At 52.9% G+C, this 16,566-nt stretch overlaps 1 protein-coding gene and 1 long non-coding RNA gene across 2 annotated transcripts in view; one reads left to right on the forward strand and one right to left on the reverse strand.

The window, feature by feature from the left end:
- Positions 1-12,314, reverse strand: part of IQSEC3 (IQ motif and Sec7 domain ArfGEF 3) — a 94,115-nt gene extending 81,801 nt beyond the window's left edge. Inside the window, exon 1 of the mRNA XM_027093319.1 lies at positions 11,407-12,314. Within this exon, the coding sequence (XP_026949120.1) occupies positions 11,407-11,939 (533 nt within the window). The 5' untranslated portion in view covers positions 11,940-12,314. The remainder of the gene's footprint in view (positions 1-11,406) is intronic.
- On the forward strand, positions 1,100-11,488 carry LOC113612969 (uncharacterized). The gene is made up of 3 exons (XR_003430041.1): positions 1,100-1,595; positions 4,300-4,436; positions 9,870-11,488. It is a non-coding gene; the product is annotated as an uncharacterized LOC113612969 (long non-coding RNA).
- Positions 12,315-16,566: the final 4,252 nt, after the last annotated feature.

Below are 16,566 nucleotides of genomic sequence, written 5' to 3' on the forward strand. Positions count from 1 at the left end.
GGGGAGGGACTCTCCTTGCCCCCACGCTGGCTGGGCCACACCTCCTGGGCCACAGGGCTGTCTCCAGCTGCTGTGTTCTGGTAGCTAGAAGCCAGTGACCAGGTGGGCAGAGACACCCCCAGACCCACGCGGAGCAGAAAGTGTAGGCGTCAGTGTGCTCACCGGAAAGAAAAGGAGAAAGAAAAGGAGGCGGCTGGAGGGAGCGGTCCAGGAGGCCAGGGAGGGGGAATGACTGTCTTCAAATATTTGAGAGGCTGTCAGGGAGGGAAGGAGGAGCCCTGTTCAGAGCCCTCGGGAAGCCTCCACCTTCAAAAATCACTTTCTGGCCCAGTTCCTGCCAGAGGGGTCCCCAAATAACTGCTGTCCTTCGAGTTCCCACTGCGCCTGGGTTGCTCGGTGCTTTATTGGCATCAACTGAATTTTCACAGCGGTCCTGGGAGGTTATCACTAATCCTACCCCCGGTTTACAGACAAGGAAGCCAAGGCTGTCATTGCTGAGGATCACAGTTAGTACATGACCGAGTCTGGGTTCAAACCCCAGGTCACCTTCTGAGCTACTATGGTTATCACAGGCTGGGCCAGAACTCGAAGATTTGTACTTGTACAAAATACAAATATAGATATGGTAGGCTAAGACGGAGCTGGGATTCTCTGGCCAAGGTGACTCGGGTACAAGGAAGGCTAGGGAGGTGGACGCTCGGTAGAACTGGACCTCCGTGACACCACCCTGATCCCGAACCTCTTAGCCGCCCCCGCGGCTTCCCCCAGCAAGGCGATGGCCCTCCCCCCAGCCATCCACGGAGGCCGGGACAGGAGCGCCCGTCCCGCCCGCAGCGCCCGCACCCTCGGGCAGCGGCCCGGCCTGTCGGGTGTGGGGCGGGGTCGCAGCCCGGAAGCTCCTCCCCCGGGAGGCGCGCGGCTGGGATGCTCCCAGACGACGTGGGCGGGCGGCTCGCCAGGCTAGGGGGGAGGGCCGCGGGGGTGGGGGGAGGGGAGCAGCGGACCCGCGAGACGCGCCCCTCCCCACTCCCACGGGGCCCGGGCGCGCAGTGGGGGATGGGGGGGCAGCAGCCGCGCTTCCCGGGCGCGTGACTCAGCAGCCGCCACGCCGGGATGGGCGCCGGGCGCGCGGCTTCCGGGCGCGGGGGTGGGTCTCACTCTGCCGCCCCCGCTGGGAAGCGCCGAGGGGCGCGTGGGCGGGTAGATCCCGCGCCGCCCGCCCGCCGCTCGCCAGGCCGCCCACGCAGCCGCGAGCCCGGCTCGTTGGGTCCGCCCCCGCGGAGCCCATGGGATGCGCCGCCCGCGGAAGGGCTTCCCCAGGCTCCCGGCGAGTCGGGGGGAGGAGGGGGCTGCATCCTTTGCGCTCCCCTCCAGCTGTTGACGCGCCAGTGTCCAGAGGGGGCCCCGTGGAAATTCCTGGGGGGCTGGAGCGGGAAGCCCCCGCAGAATTCACCCCGCCCTCCCCGACCTGCGGGGCCTGGCCGCCCTACACCCGGCCCCAGGGTCTGTCTCCTTTGTTTTCTCGAAATGGAGAGTGGATTCTGAGCTCCCTTCCTAAGGCTCTTACCATTTGGAAGTCACTTTGCCCATCTAAGGTAAGTGCTTTCTGCTGCAGCAGCCTCTGAACAGCCCTGCTTTGCCACAGACTCAGGCAGAGAGGGGCCCAAAGGTGGGCAAAGACTGATTGTCCCCTTTGGGCAGAGGGGACACCAAGGTCCAGGGACGGGGGAGCGGTTTGCTGCAAGCTCACACTTGGGGTCTGTGAGCGTGGGCACAGCAATCGGAACTCGGGAGTCCTGGCTTCTGGCCTCAGTCTGGCTTCTGGGCTCCCTCCCCACCCCGATCCAGTGCTGTGCAGCACGGTGCCTTCACCTGCCTGTGGAATTCCCTTTGGCCCTCACCCACGGGCTCCTATGAGTTGAGTAGCTCCAGGAATGTCCAAGATGCTCAACCAGCCGGTTTGGAAGCACCAGGGCATCTCCGTTTGTAAAGACCAGACTGTGCACTGGAAACGCTGAAACTAGACACAGGCAAGAGATTCCCAACTGCTCTGCAGAGTTCTGTTGCTGTTGCTGTTTTAAATAATCATTGTGTTGGATTGATGTGTTGAATGAAAATTGTGGTCGTTTGGAATCATTTATCACAGAAGAAATGGTGGAATTCCCTTGCCTCTCTGCTGGGATAGGGAGTGCATTCCTGACTGGAGGCAGGGGGGACAGCTGGTTTGACCTGACTTGTCCAGCCCAGAGAGGTCATGGGCGCCAGTCCCTGGCCACAGCTAGGCCAAGTCGGGTGCAGGGAAGATCACGCTGCAGCTAGGCATGCATCTTGCTGCTGCTGGTACCTGACCTTCCAAACAAAATGCGTCACCAGACCCCCAGATGTCTCGCCCCTACGCCGCCCACCGTCCGGGCAGCCTTTTTCCCAGGAGCTCACAGCCTCCAGAGGCCAGGTCTCCTTCACGCTCGAGGCAGAGTGAGGGGTAGAAAACGGGGCATGGAGGCACTGTAGACTCGCCCCACTTTACAGACGGGAGGAACTGGCTGGCCAGAAGAGAGAAACAAGCACGCAGAGAAAAGGAGAAGGAACCCGGAGTCCTGACAGGGAGACGAGCCCCGGGGGTGGGGAGACAGGGAGAAGGCCTGTGCTGTGTGGTGGGATCCTCACCCCTTTCCCCCAGCCCAAGTCAGGAAAACGCTCACCCACACTCAGACGCACCCCCTCAGTCCCACAAACGCAGCCACGCCGGACTCACATGTAGTCGCCTCCCGGCAGGGTCCTAACGTCTCCCTGACCAGAGCTGACGCCACTGCCTGGCAGAGAAAGAGGAGAGGCCTGGAGCCTGATGCTGCTTCCTGTTGCTTCTCCCAGGCCAGAGTGGGACCCCAGAATCCAGCTCTCCTTTGTCTCTTTCTACCTGGAGACATGGCCGTGATTCCGGCTTCCTCTCCCTCCCATCCTCATAGGTCCATTTTCCATTTCTGGTTCAACCTGCTGACAGGCCATGTGTGTGGGTGTCTGAGGTGAAACACTCCAAGGGCTTTCTCATGCTTCATTCTTTTGTTTGGCCGTGGCGGCATCTTCGTTCCCCAGCCAGGGATCGAACCTGCGCCTCCTGCAGTGGAAGTGCAGAGTCTTAACCACTGGACCAACGGGGAGGTCCCTCATGCTTCATTCTTAATGCAGCTCCCCAGGGTAAAGACTGGACTGGGCAGAGGCTGGGGGCAGAGCGGGAGGAGGGCTCTGCATGCTCACCGGTAGAAGTGAGGTGGGATCTGTTAGCTGCAATGGGCACCCAGGTCCCCCTCACTCCCCAGATGGCCTTAAGAGCTAAGCCTCTGATCCAGCATTTCCCAGGTGCTCCGCTGCAGAAACTGTGCTCGTGGGCCAGAGCACAGCCCACCCCCTGGTGGGACTCCCTCCAGCTGAGACCTTCTTCGGCCCTGACTCCATACCCCCTCCCTCCACTCAAGCGTGGATGGGCCTGCCTGTGCCCTACGCACTGAGAGTTTATTCCTCCCAGCATTACTCATCACACACCTACTGGGTGTTGAGTTGGCCTCCGTCCCCCATGCTGTCCATCCCCACCATGACAAACCCCAATAGAGCTGTGTGAAATGTTGCCACCCAAAAAATTATTTTAAGGGCTTCCCTGGTGGCGCAGTGGTTGAGAGTCCGCCTGCCGATGCAGGGGACACGGGTTCGTGCCCCGGTCCAGGAAGATCCCACATGCCGCGGAGCGGCTGGGCCCGTGAGCCATGGCCGCTGAGCCTGCGCGTCCGGAGCCTGTGTTCCTCAGCGGGAGAGGCCACAACAGTGAGAGGCCCGCGTACCACAAAAAAAAAAAAAAAAAAATTATTTTAAGAGCCTAGAAAGGATCAAAAGTGCTTACCAAGCACCAGGATGCTCCTTAAATTCCTGCGTTATGACTTTTACACATGAAGCTCCTTGGGGAAGTATTCCTTCTCCAGCCCAGATAATTACTTTTTCAAGACAAGCCAGTGTGGGAGTGAGTGCCCTGGGTCCCTGCCCTTTGCTTACCAGGCCCAGGCAAGGCAGTGCTAATTCTCTGCAAAATACAGTGGAGGTGAAGACCGTTTAGACTGTCAACAGCGTCCCCCATGAGCCCTTCAATGCCTTATAAGCCTGCTGCCCTGGCCGCCAGGCATCCTCCTCCCTTATCAAACCCGCCCTTCAGAAACTGCTCAGATGAACTCTCTCATGCTGAAGTGCAACAGTCTAATAGTCTAATAATGTCTAATAAATCTAATAAATGTGTTGGTTTTTCTCCTGTCCTAGGAGAATTTGCATTTTAACAAGGGGGATAACCTTGAAGTACCCAAAGGAATCTCTACGTGTAGAATTGCTGGCATAGGCGAGATGTTCTGGAAGGCGGCGAGACCCCCGTGGAATGCCTGCAGCCCCCATAACTCACGGTAAGTTTGGCCATGCACACCCACGGAGCAGTCCTGACTGGTCCTCTTGTTCCCCCACTATATTGACGAGAGTACTGGATGAAGAGTTTAGAGAAGCTGAGTTCTATACCTAGTTCGGCCACTAACCAGTTTGGAAGCACTAGTCACTTCTGTCTTGGGCCATAGTTTTCTCGTTTGCCAAATGAGAAGTTCGGTCCAAATGACCTAACAGGACCTTTCCAGCTCTGACATTCCCCTGACTCCCCAGAGGGGCTGGGGGACCCTGGTCCAGCTCCTAAGGCCCTCCAGCCCCTGCAGCTGTGGCCCGGAGGAAATGACCTGCCACCGTACAGCGTGAGGGTGTGGGGCAGGGGGGCACATCTCTGGACTTGGACAGGCCTGCAGGCCCCCTGTCCACAGAGCCCGGGCCCCAGCTGGCAAGGAAAGGGAGCGCTCAGCACAGCCCAGGCATTAACATCACAGAGTTACATAACCCTCCAGATGGGATATTCCAAACAGCAACAGCACGACAGCCTTTGCCCCACGCCGTGTCTCAGCACGCGCACACACACACACACACACACACACACACACACAGCCACGACCACCTTGCCACCCTTTCTTTTCCGTTTGTTTTGTGTTTTCTAGAAGGTATTTCATCTAACAGAGCCCTTACGAGAAGAAACTCCTTTACCCTCTGGGCTTGACCAGGAAAATCAGAGTCCTCCTCCAGCCACCCTCCCCGCCAGCCTCCACCAGAACCCCACGTCGGGTCAGGCCTCCCCTTTTCCCGGCCCCTCCCTGCTGTTCTGTCTCACTTTCTGACCTTGGAGTCCTGCAAAGTGCGGTTCTACCTTGTCCTTTCCATTCCCGGGATGGAAGAATTTGGAGCCATGGATTTAGCTCTCATTCCAGCAAATGGGAGGCAATCTCCTGGTTCAGACTCCAGTCCCCCACTCTCCACTTTTGTCCTTGTCACGTCTGCGTACTAGATGAGACTGTAGTTTCCCCATTTAGAAAATGGATGAGGTCATTCTCATCCCCACGGGGTGTTGGGTGGTAACTCAGATCCCTTCAGTGTCCTTAAGAGAAGTGCAAACAATCTGAAAATGCAACCGAAGAAATTTAGGTTGGGCTTAAGGAAGCATTTCCCAGCTCTACAGTTGTGAGACCTCGTTATAGATCACTAAGGGGTGGTGATCCTGCCTAGCTGCATTTGAAGGCAAGCGCCCGTTCACATATCTGGAATAGCTTGGGTGCACGCTGTCCAGAGGTAGGGGAGTGGTTGAGGAAAGGTCACTCTAGATAGGTGGCCTGGAAGAATTCCTGAAGGAATGCTGAACCTGTGTTCTCCTCGATAGCTATGGTCTAACTCTGGATGAGCCTTGGGCCCTGGTTTCTTTATCCATAGAAATGTTACAATATATTGAGCACTTACTTTGTGCCTGAAACAGTAAAAAAAAAAAAAAAAAAAAGTTTAAAACATCCCTTTAAAGTAGATATTATTCTTCATATCATAAATGAAAAACCCACAGCTCAAAGAAGGTACACCATGAATGTAAGGTGTCCCAGCTGGTAGGTGGTAGAGCAGGATTCATACCCAGGTATGCCTACCTCCAAAGCCCATGTTCTGAACCACCTAGATCTTGAAAATTCTGTGATTCTGTGGTTTCCTTAAGTTCCTCTTGGCCTGAACAGCCTAAGTTCTCCCTTGCTCTACTCCTGCCCCTTTCTGCTGCTTAATGCCCTCATTGCCTGAAATGGAGAGGACCACTCCATTCCTGCGTGAAAACAAAACCCTTAGCAGCCAGTGTGGGAACCCGCGCTTTGTGCTTTAGAAGCAGAGGAGGAAGGCGCTGCAGTGGCCCAAGCCTCGGAGATCCTGCCAGATGGCCTTGCATTTGGGGATCTGCCAGATGCAATGAAAGCATCCCCAGGACCTCTTACCAAGAAACCCCTTACGTGGGATTTCAATCCAAGATCCAGGCCTCTTTCCAGACCAGGGTCCAGCTGCTTGTCCTGGCTCTCCCCACTTTTTCATGTCACCCTCCCTTTCATTCACTCTCCCCCCACCAGACCTGACCCCCATCTGCCGTTTTTCATAAGTGATCTTTGAAACTCAGGCCGCATAGATATTTGCTGAATCAGCAGGACCAACTGCTGCTCCTCCCACTGGGTTTCAGGCCAAGAGGAAGACGCGCCAAATGCCTGTGCAAGGGCCTCTGGTGCTGCCTGTGTGGGCCCAGGAAGGGCTCCGGCTAGGAAGGAGGTGGCTGGGGAGTAAGGCACACGGGCTGCTGAGCAGCAGGGAGGCCATCAGGTTTTCCTGAGGCTGGGGTGACTGGTTTCTTTTTGGATGAGAGGGAGGGAAGAACGCTGGTCCAGGCCCTCGGAGAGGCAGGGGACAGCAGATCGTCACCAGTGCCTGCTCCGTACCAGCTGCTGAGTGAGCAGAAGACACCCACGCCCTCCTCTCAGTGAGCCTTCATTCGGCCCCCTTTTCCAGGTGAGCAGCCCGAAGTTCTCTCCTCGCTGAGACAGGAAAGAGAAGGAGGACAGGCAGGCCAGGGAGCCAGGCAGTAACGTTGCTTCCTCAGCAAGAAGGGCTTTTGGCCGCAAGGCAGAAAGGACCCCGGCACCAGATCTCTGTCCCACGTGGATGGGTTTAGCCTGGTCGGGGGAGGGATGATGGGGGGAGGGGCTGTAGGTCAGAGGGTGGGATGGTGAGCACGCGTAGCACAGACATCTCTGTGGATCGGCTCCTCCCGGCTCCGTCCCCCTTCCAGCTCTCCTTGGTTCTCGCTATTCTTGACATAAGCCCTTGACGCCAACCAAGGAAACCTTCTCTCTGGGCTCTGAACATGCTTTGTACGCTCACCCTCTTAACCCCATTCTGTTCTGATAGAGGATGGCTCTGGGCACCTGCAGGCTGCTTCCACTTATTTAGATGTTTCTAGATCTGTGTCTCGAGTGTGTTGAGCAAGGACTGTCGGCATCTTTCCTGTCTTTTTGCAGCACAGAGTGCAGGATTTTGAACGGACCAGACGCTTGATACAGTAGAGTTGACTGACAGACAGACCGTCATGCTCTCTTAATAGCTCCCAGGAGGGGCCAGTCTTGGCTGTCTGCCACCTCCAGGCAGACAACCCTGACTCAGTAGGAGCAGAGATGCCGGCTCCAATCAGCATCTCAGACAACAGGCTAAAAAGCACGTCCAGTGGTCTTCCAGCCGTGCCCCGGCCTCCAGGTAGCATGAGACCGTGGTGCTCAAAAGATGACTCAAGATTCAGTTTATGCTTAGGATGGGAGCAGAGAGGAGGAGACTTCCCTACGCAGCTTAAATGGAAGCAAAGGATGGAAGGAAGAAAATACAGGAGAGGGAACATATTTGAGGGAAGGGAAGGAGGGTAAGAGCAAAGGAAGAAAAAGGAGAAGGGGGAAAGTAGGGAGGAAGAGGAAGGCTGTAAAGAAAGACAAGGGAGGAAGAGGAGAACACGGGAGCTATTCGGACTTCGTGGTGCCTTGGAGGTAGGGAGCCCAGGGTAGGTGCTGAATTTGAATTATAAGGCAAGAATCTTTGCCACCCTCCAGTAATCCTCTGCCTGTGGGCTTGGGGACTTGGGCAGACACTGGGATCCACTGGCTCTAAATGCACAGCTGGGTGGGTGGACCAACATGTGCTCAGACAGAGAAGTTGTGGCCACACTGAAGCCAGGAGCTTCAGGTCAGGTCGTGTGCTTCCACGACGCGGAGGGGAATTTTGCCGGGTCAAGCTGAGGCTCTGGCTCCAGCCAGGAAAGGGATAATCAATTCTGTAGATGCTGTGAGCCTTGATTGAAGAAATAAAGAGGAGGAAGCTAGATTGCTGCTCTCATTAAGAGGCAAAGGCAGTGGGGGCTGGAGTTTAGCGAGAGCCAGGAAGCAGCAGAGAAAGAATTTTAACCCCTCGGGTGTTGTTCTTCCGTCATGCCTTTGAGCTCACCCACACCCGTGTTGTTGCTTCCTTGGCCCGACGTCCAAGGCCATCACCTTCAGTAGCTCCCTCAGCTGAAGGAGGGAGAGAGGCCAGGTTGCCTGTTAATGCAGATCTGATGACAGCTAAACAATCTATTATTTCCCAGCCCCAGGGTCCCCAGGGCTCCTGCCTCTCCTGGATTTGGGGAGGAAGATGAGTTCTGGGGCTAAGAGATAAGCCGTGCGGTGAGGCATCTCACGCTGCCTGGCCCCTGGTAACCCCCACCCACCCCTCGGCAACCTCACCAGAGCTGCATTCTCAACCTGATGAGTCCAGAGAAGGGGAAGTAAGAAATGAGAACGGATTTCAGCAAAATTATGACCCAGGGACCCCCTCCGCTGGCTCTTCCTCCTACGTCAGCATGCCCAGTAGAGAACTGATTCATCAGGGAGATCCCCAGGAGAGGCCCCAGGGAGAGGGCTGCTGGCTCAGCTCTCCCTCTCCCCATGTCACCCGATCCATGGAGAGGTGCCCCTGCCGGCTGCCTGCATCTAGCCCTACACCACTGAGAGGCTGGGCAGAGGAGGACAAGACGTGCAAAATTGGGGTCGTGGGTGGAGAGCAGGGTGGGGCTAAACACCTAGTCAGCAAAGATGATTCCTTCCTGAGATTCTGGGGGGGAAACTTGGACTGAAGTTAAGCAAAACAGTGGGAAGAAATGGGTGGTCCAAAGGGCATTCAGTCCGTCTTGATGTTCATGATTTCCCATGCGAGTGGGGAGGGAGCTGCAGGAAGAGTGAGGAGGCATGCGTGTCTGAGCTCCCTAAGTCTCTGGGTGTCCGGGCTTGGGGAGCAGGGGGGAAAAGCTGGAGGATCTGGAGAAAGGAAGGAGTTACTGCTGGGTTTAACCTCTTGGTGCCTGGCACAACTTCCCGCGTGAAAGATTTCCAAAACTTCCACTCTCTTCCACCATCTTAACTACTTATTTTTGTTCTGCTCCCTTGGGAAGCAAAAGCAGGACAAGGGAGAAGGAAAGATGAGGACATGACGGTTTCTCTCCAGTTTTGACATGTGAGGATGGGTAGGAATCCAGGTGATTCCTAAAATCCCTGGATTCCCAGCAAGAGCACCTGAGCAGGAGAGTTTGGGCTCTTTAAGCCACCTTGGGGGCCACAGCAAAGTCCTTATCCAAGAAAAATGATCTTTCCTCAACCGGTCTTGCCCACACAGTCCCCTGAAGGGATGCAAAGAATGTGGGGACGTGGTGGAGGAGGAGGGAGACACCAAAGGGCGTGAGGAGCGGAATCAGGTGAAGAAGCACAATTCCCACGAAGCCGTGGCTACTCCCGGGAAATGGAATGGAATAGCTGCCCGTATTTGGGGAAAAAGCCACATAATATCTTGGATTCTTTTTCCTTTTTTTTTTTTTTTTTTTGCCTTTTGCCTCTTACTGAGCCATGGGCACTGAGGGAAAACTGACTTTCTGCTTTTTCTGCCAGATAAGGAAAGAAAACCATTAAACTGAAGGAAGGGCAAATGGGCCATTGAGGAAGGTAGGAAGGAAAACCACATCTTCTTGGGACTTGCATCAAATGCTACGAGATCATCCTGGATCTTCTGCCTAAGGACCCGAAGTTCTGGTCAAATCTACCCTGTGTCCTGACCCAACTTGTCTAACTCTGCAGTAGATGCGAGGAGAAAATGAGTCTACATCAAGTCTTCACAAGTAGCCTTAGACTAAAGCACGCCAAGGCTGCTGAAGATGATTCTTGGCTCTCCACCCTTCCCACCCCCTCCCCCAACTCCCTTAGCATCCCCATCGTCAGGGGCAGGCGCTGACTAGGTTCTGATTTCCCGTGAGGTGTTCTTCTATCACCTGTCTAATGAGAGAAAGGAAGCTGACTTGGTCACAGCCTTCCCAATGCAGAAGAGAGAATATTCCAATCCTCTTTCATCTCTTCTCCCCATATCTCTAGTTCATGGACATTGGGCATAAAGAAAGAGCTTGAAGTCCTAGAGTTTCTCATCAGGGGCTAATGAGCATATTTCTCTCTGGACCTAACATGGGATTCCAGTCATCACCAAATAACCAGGGGAAGCAAGGTTTGCAGTCACCAGCCACAACAGAGATTTAAACAGGAATTCCACCCAAATACCATCTCCGCAAGCCAACTGTCTCTCTCATCATTATCCCCTTTCCACGACTGCTAACACCCAGCACAGAAATCCTCCTTGAGTCAGAGGAAAAAGCTGTAACCAGGCTGAATCCGGACACTATAAAGGGACCCTCTATGGGCCTGGTGGGTTGTTACCTTGCACCCCTCTGGGTCTGTGGGCATTCAGAAGAAAGGTGCCCACTCAGGTCAGAGCAGAGTAAGCGTGTCCAAATGAGCCACTGCTGGCTTGGACTCCCACTGCATCACTTAAACAGCCACCTCGTTCCTCTGGGAAACGCTTTCTCCCACCCTTCCTCTTCCTCTGTCTCCAGCCCCCCGCCTTCTCACATCATCCTGCCTCTCAGCCTTGTGCTCTGCCTTCTGAATCCCCTCAGACCCCAGGTCTGCTGTTCCTGGACCCTGCCCTTTTCAAAGCTCTCAACACGTCTCTTTGCCAAGCCTCTGTCTTTTTCATAGCTCACTCTCCATTCGAATAATTTTACTACCCAAACTCCCATCCAGATTTTTCCTAACTTGAAAAGATTCTTCAACTGTTCTCTTTCCTTCAGTTTAATCTGCCCCCCAGTCTTGTCCCCTTTAAAATCTGCCAGTTTCCAATAACCCTCATTTCTTTCCTCCTTTGCCCCCAGTGATGGTTGGGATACTCCCGTTTGCTCCAACACCTCCCAAGCCCTCTCAGACACTGATCTCATTCCCTCCTTTCCCCCAAGCCTCCTTGACACACTTCTCCCCGCAAGCACACTGAAGGCCCTAGTCCTTCAGTCTCGGGTGCACCCCACTTCCCCCTTGTCCCCTCCTCACGCCCGTTTGCTTCCCTTCCTCCCGGCACGTTGGTCCCCGTGCCGCCTTCCCCACTCACTCGGGTCTCCTGCTCAGGACGCCCTTGCCGAGGGCGGCGGGGGATTTGTGCTGAAGGAGGGTTCCAGCAGCGGCGCAACAGCTCGGGGGACGCTCCTTCTCCTTGTCGGCGACGGCCCCTGGCCCCGCCGGGTGGTGGTGGGGCGGCTGGGATGCGTGAGCCCTGCCGCTGGGGCCCGGCTGGGGCTGCGCCAGGAGCTGTCCGTGGTGCTGAAGCGGGGGCTTCTCGGGCGCGGTGGGCGGGAGCTGTCCGTGGTCCCGGAGCTGTTCCTGGGCCCCGGAGGCGGCGGTGGCCGGGGTGGCCGGCAGCGGGGCTGGTGACGGGGGGACGAGCCCGGGCGGAGGCACGGCTTGCAGCAGCTGCTGGTGCTCCCACAGGCTGCGGTTCTCGGCGCTTAGCTCGTCCAGCCGCCGCTCCAGCTCGTCGATGCGCTGGCGCTGCGTGTGGATGAGGCTCTGCTGGTTCTGCACGATGGCCGTGAGCTCCTTGAGGTAGAGCACGGCGCGCACCGGGTTCTCCAGCAAGCTCTCCATGCCGCCCGCCGCCGCCTGCGCCCTGCCTGCGCCTGGGCGGGCGGCGGGGAGCGCGAGGGCGCGCAGGAGCCGAGCAGCCCCGGCGATCCGCTCGCCTCGCTCTCCGCCGGCGCCGCGTCACCGCCACACAGACATTCACACACGCACGAGGGGCGGGACCGCGGCGCCAGGGCCCACCCCTCCCCTCCACCTCCCACCTCTACGCTTCGTGAGGAGTCTCGGCTTCCTGCAGGGCTGGCGGAGGAGCAGGATAAACGAAGGGACCCGGGATGGATGAGCGGCAACTGGCGAGAAAGGGAAAGCCGGCCAGGCGGAAGCAGCGGCACCGGGAGGGTGCGGTGGGACCGGTAGGAGAGCAGAAGCAGATGCGGAAAGAGGAGGAGGAGAGCGGCTGGGAGAACGAGGAAGCGCAGAAAGGAAAGGTGGTGAAAGGAGAGAGAAGTGGTCTGAAAGGTCACGGGTTCTTTTTCCTATGTCCAGTCATCCCAGAGGACGAGGGTCCACCTTAAAGACCTTGTGAGGAGAGGCCACACGCTCGGCGGTCTGTTCTGCTGGGGGCTTCCCTGGATCGGGGGGATCAGAGGACAGTAAGGGACCCCAGAGAACATCCGGTCCTACCCCTCCAGCCAAGGAGAAAGTTCGGGTGGGAAGGCTGTTTCCGCTGGATTTTGTCTGGGAATGAGACCTCAGGACAGTTTGGGCCACTCTAATGGGAACACAGACTAAATAAACCGGGCCCTCTGTGTCACAGGGCTAATGCTTCCAGAAACTTCTTAAGAGAGCATTCTGTTTGAAAAATATTTATGAAATGCATACTACACCGAACACTGTGCTAGGTGGTGGTAAGATAAGGATGACTAGGACGGACTCTTTGGCTTCTTGACGCTTCTGATTAAGTAGGAGAAACAGGTAATATTTAATTTCAATAGAAGGTGGTGGTTGTAAGTGATAAGATAGAGATTGCCCAGAGCGCTATAGGAGCCCAACAGCTTGGGGATTTGGGAAGGCTCCTTGGAGGGAATAACACTTGAAGTGGGAAGGATTTTCTAGAAAGGGGGAAGAGCATAAGCAAAAGCTCAGAGATAGGAATCCGCATGGACTGAATCATTCATTACTTTCTACAATACACGTACATAAAACACACACTAAGTGCCAAGTAACGTACTAGGAACTATGTAGTTTAGCCCTAGCATGGACCATAAGTTATAGTTTCTATAATCAAGATTACAGCCTAGTAGATACAGCACGCACATGAATATCTAAAATACCAATCAAAATTTCTGTAAGCGCTCTTCAAGCCAAGTGCCGCAGGAGTTGGGGGGAGTGGGAAGTTGTGTTTGACTATGGTGATCTGATAAGGCGGAGGTGTTATTCAAGCTGGGCCTTGAGGGATGCGAAGTGTTTCAACAAGTAGAACAGAGGAAGACAGGGGAGATATGTCAGGCAGCAGGAAAAGACTACGGAATGGAAATAGAGCACCTCCGTTCAATCCAGTCTGGCAAAAAAATGACCCTTTCCTCTGGGCTATGAGTACCCTTAGCATATCTGTTGTACTGTTGTATCTTCCACCGAGGTGGGCCACCAGCCTCCCTATGGACCTGCTGTTCCCCCCCAGAGTAGGCATATCTGTTGGTACCACGTGTCCCGTGAGCTGGGCCAGCCAAGCCCGTCTGGTGCCAGACTTGAATGACATTATGGGAAAGGATCTGTGCTCTGCAAATAAATATATTGGTTTCTCTGCACTTGTGTTTTTACTGTGCTTTCCTCCCATCCATTTTCCTAGCAGACTTCCTTTTGTAAAGAATGCGTGAAGGGAGCTTAACCACAGCTGAGCCAGCTTCCAGGAGGATGCTTTGGTAGTGACTGGTATTCCAGCTGAGGAATGGAGGTTGAGCGGTGGGATGAGGGCCCACAAAAACTCAAACACTTTTCTTCTGAATTTTCTTTGCTTGCCTAGTTGATTTGTTGTCTAAATACGAGTTGGGTGTTCATAGAAACCAATACCGTTTCTATAAGCAAAACAGCCTGCAGCATAATTCTCTATGGAGCTGGTTTAAAACGCAGATTTCTGGGCCCCGTATTAGTCCTGCTGTGTTGGAATCGCTTGGAATGGGGCCCAAGTGTTTTCATATTTTTAACTTTTTTTGTTTCATTTAAAAAAAACGTTATTGGGTTACAACTCACATGTAATAATATGTACCCACTTTGAGTGCACGGTTCAATGAATTTTGACAAATATATACACCTTCTAATCAAAATTTCCATCACTGCAAAAAATGAGGTTACTACCTCATGCCCCTTTGCAGTCAGTTGCCGTCATCCTCATCCCCAGTCAACCACTGATCTGCTTCCTGTCAAGACAGATTAGTTTTGCCTGTTCTAGAATTTCATGTAAATGGCAATCATACAGTATATACTCTTTTGTGTCTTCTTTTTTTTTCCCACAGCATAATATTTTTGAGGTTCATCTATTCTCTTATAGGTATGAATAGTTTGTTCCTTTTTATTTCTGAGTAGTCTTCTATGGTATGGGTATACCATAATTTTTCTACTCACCTATTAATGGACATGTTAGTTGTTTCCAGGTTTTGGTTATCTTGAAAAAAGCTGCTATGATCATTAAAGGACAAGTCTTTGTGTAGACATATGTTTTCATATGTTTCATGTTTTATGTTACATGTGTCTTATCAGAAGGAAAAATCTAGAATTGGAGTTGCCAAGTCATATACTAAATATATATATATATATATATATATATTTAACTTAATAAGAAACTGTCAGATTGTTTTCCAAAGTGGTTGTACAATTTTTTATTCTGACCAGCAGTATGTGAGAGGTTCAGATGTTTTGCATCCTTGCTAACGCTTGGTATTTTTAGCCTTTTTTTTTTTTACTTTATCAATCAGGAGTATATTAATATGGCTTTAGTAAGTATTTCCCTATTGCGTAATGCTGTCGAGTAGCTTCTCATGTGCTTTTGGCCATTTGGCCATTATCTTCCTCACCCACTGTTTCTAGTGAATTGTTTGCCTTATTTTTGAGTTGTAAGAGTTCTTTACTTATTATGGAAAGTAGTCTTGGCCAGATGTATGCACTGCAAATATTTTCTCCAATCTGTGGCTTACCTTTTTTTTTCTTAACATTGTCTTTTGATGAGGTTTTTATTTTGATGAAGGAAAAATTTCTTTCTTTCTTTTATAGTTCATGCTTTTTGTGTCCTATCAAAAATTCTTTGCCTGTCCCAAGGCCAAAAACATATTCTATGTGTTCTTCTAGAAGTTTTCTTGTTTATGCTTTTATGTTTAGGCCTATGATCCGTTTCAGGTTAATTTTTGTGTTTGGTATGATGAGTCAAATTCCATTTCTTCCTTAGATGTTTGACATAATTCACCACTGAAGCCATCCCAGCCTGGAGGCTTCTTTGTGGGAAGATCTTTAGTAGATATGGGGCTATTCAACATTCCCTCTCTTTGTGTATCCATTTTGGCCATTTGTGTCTCTGGTAGGCAGAATGACCTCCCAGGATGCCTTTGTCTTAGTCGCCAAAACCTGTGAATATGTTAACTTATGTGGCAAAAGCAACTTTAAGTATGCGGTAAAGTGAAGGATCTTGAATTGGGAAGATTATTCTGGATGATCTGATGGGTCCAGTGTAATCACAAGGGTCTTTGTAAGAGGGAGGCAAGAGTGTCAGAGAGGAGATGTGACAACAGAAGCAGAGGTCACAGTGAGGCAATTGCTGTCTGGAAGCCAGAGGGCAAGGAATGCAGAAGCTGGGAAAGGGAGGGAAACACATTCTCCTCCAGAGCCTCCAGAAGGAACGCAATCCTGCCAATACCTTGGCTTTAGCGAGGTGAGATGCATTTTGGATTTCTGGCTTCCGGAACTCTAAGGTGGACGGTGAATTTGTGTTCTTTTAAATGGGGGAATTCCCTGGTGGTCTAGTGGTTAGCACTTGGCACTTTCACTGCTGTGGGCCTGGGTTCAGTCCCTGGGGAACTAAGATCCTGCAAGGCGTGTGGCGCGGCCAAAAATAAAAGTCACCATCTTTGTGGTAAACAGCAGCAATAGGAAGTAGATGTAAGTGTCTTTTAAGAATGTGTCCATTTCATCTGAAGAGTCAAACTTATTGGCATGAAGTTGTTTATAATATTTTCATATTAGCCTGTTTTAAAAATCTTTTTTAAATTTTATATATTTATTTATTTTTGGCTGTGTTGGGTCTTCATGGCTGCACACAGGCTTTCTCTAGTTGCAGCTAGAGGGAGCTACTCTTTGTTGTGGTGCATGGGCTTCTTACTGCAGTGGTTTCTCTTGTTGCGGAGCACGGGCTCTAGGCGCGTGGGCTTCAGTAGTTGTGGCATGCGGGCTCAGTAGTTGTGGCACACGGGCTTAGTTGCTCCGCGGCACGTGGGATCTTCCTGGACCAGGACTCGAACCCGTGTCCCCTGCATTGGTGGGCGGATTCTTAACCACTGTGCCACCAGGAAAGTCCCAGAAGGTTTGATTATTGACTTTGGACCTTTCTTCTTTTTTAATATAAGCACTCAAAGCTCTAAAGTTCCCACCCAGCACTGTTTTTGCTGCATCCCACAAATTTTGTTTTCATTTTCACTCAGTGCAAAAT

This window comes from Aethalodelphis obliquidens, unplaced genomic scaffold (genome assembly GCF_003676395.1).
Source record: "Aethalodelphis obliquidens isolate GAN/ISIS:26980383/991018 unplaced genomic scaffold, ASM367639v1 scaffold83, whole genome shotgun sequence".
NCBI classification, from domain to species: Eukaryota; Metazoa; Chordata; class Mammalia; order Artiodactyla; family Delphinidae; genus Aethalodelphis; species Aethalodelphis obliquidens.